This window comes from Myotis davidii, unplaced genomic scaffold (genome assembly GCF_000327345.1).
Source record: "Myotis davidii unplaced genomic scaffold, ASM32734v1 scaffold566, whole genome shotgun sequence".
NCBI lineage: Eukaryota > Metazoa > Chordata > Mammalia > Chiroptera > Vespertilionidae > Myotis > Myotis davidii.
Window position 1 is genome coordinate 1,381,830 of NW_006296617.1, and position 1,018 is coordinate 1,382,847.

General features: G+C 67.8%; 1 protein-coding gene across 1 annotated transcript in view; it reads left to right on the forward strand.

Annotated features, from left to right (window-relative positions):
- GLTSCR2 (glioma tumor suppressor candidate region gene 2) overlaps positions 1-1,018 on the forward strand; it is a 15,069-nt gene that overhangs the window by 13,962 nt on the left and 89 nt on the right. The window contains exons 7-8 of the mRNA XM_015569317.1: positions 9-227; positions 932-1,009. Coding sequence (XP_015424803.1) covers positions 9-227; positions 932-1,009 — 297 coding nt within the window. The remainder of the gene's footprint in view (positions 1-8; positions 228-931; positions 1,010-1,018) is intronic.

Here is a 1,018-nt window from a genome sequence, read left to right on the forward strand (position 1 = left end):
CATCCCAGTGCCCTGCCTGTGCTCAGCCCGGCCCTCCCGCGGGACCGTGTCTCCCGCCTAAGCCCCGTGTCCTCAGAGGCCACTGCCCAGCCCACTCTCCCAAGAGGGTCTTTGGACTCTGCCTGGTCCCGGCCCCTGAACGCCCTGCCCTGCTCCCCAGGTACCAGGACCCCGACATCGACGTGCAGCTCAGCTCGGAGCTGGCCGACTCGCTCCGAACCCTGAAGGTACTTGCCCAGCTGGGGGTGCTGGGATCTGTGAGGGAGAGCCCGTGCCCGGTGATGACAACATCCTTGCTCCCCGTGCCCCCCAGGGGCTGTGGGCGACACTCTGGCTGCCCCCAGGCTGGGCCAGTGGGCTGATGCCTGGGGGCTGAGGGCACGGGTGAGATTGCGGTCCCCAGGGGTGCGGGGCAGTGACGGGAGGGTTTCAGAGGGCTTTTGTCCCAGCCAGGCCCCGTCGCAGCCCCTGGTCTGCTGCCCTTGTCCCCTCCTGTCCCAGAGGGTCACCCTAAAGCTCAGAACGGACCACGTTCCTCCCCCACTTGGAACCTCCATGGCTCCCCAGTGCCCCGGAGGGAGCCCTGTGTCTCACCCGGCCACTGGCCTGCAAGGTCTGGCCTCAGCCTGCAGCCCCGTGCCGCCTCAGTGGCCTGCTGTGCCCCTCTTTGACCCCTGGCCTGCCCGTTCCCTCTGCCTGTGCGCCCCCTTCCGCCTCACCGGCCTCTTTCCGGTGATGCTGCAAACCCAGCTCAGGCAGTGGGAGGTCAGTACCGTCACCCCGCGAGCTCAGGGCTAGCTGAGCCCTGGCGCCTGAGGCTCTGCTGACGGGAAAACTGTAGTGAGCCCCCCCTGAGCCCTGGCTGGACCCTCGAAGAGGCCAGAGGCCTGGGGGTCTGCCCGGCACCCAGTGACACCTCCTCTTCCCGCAGCCCGAGGGCAACATCCTCCGTGACCGGTTCAAGAGCTTCCAGAAGAGAAACATGATCGAGCCCCGGGAGAGAGCCAAGTGAGGGCTG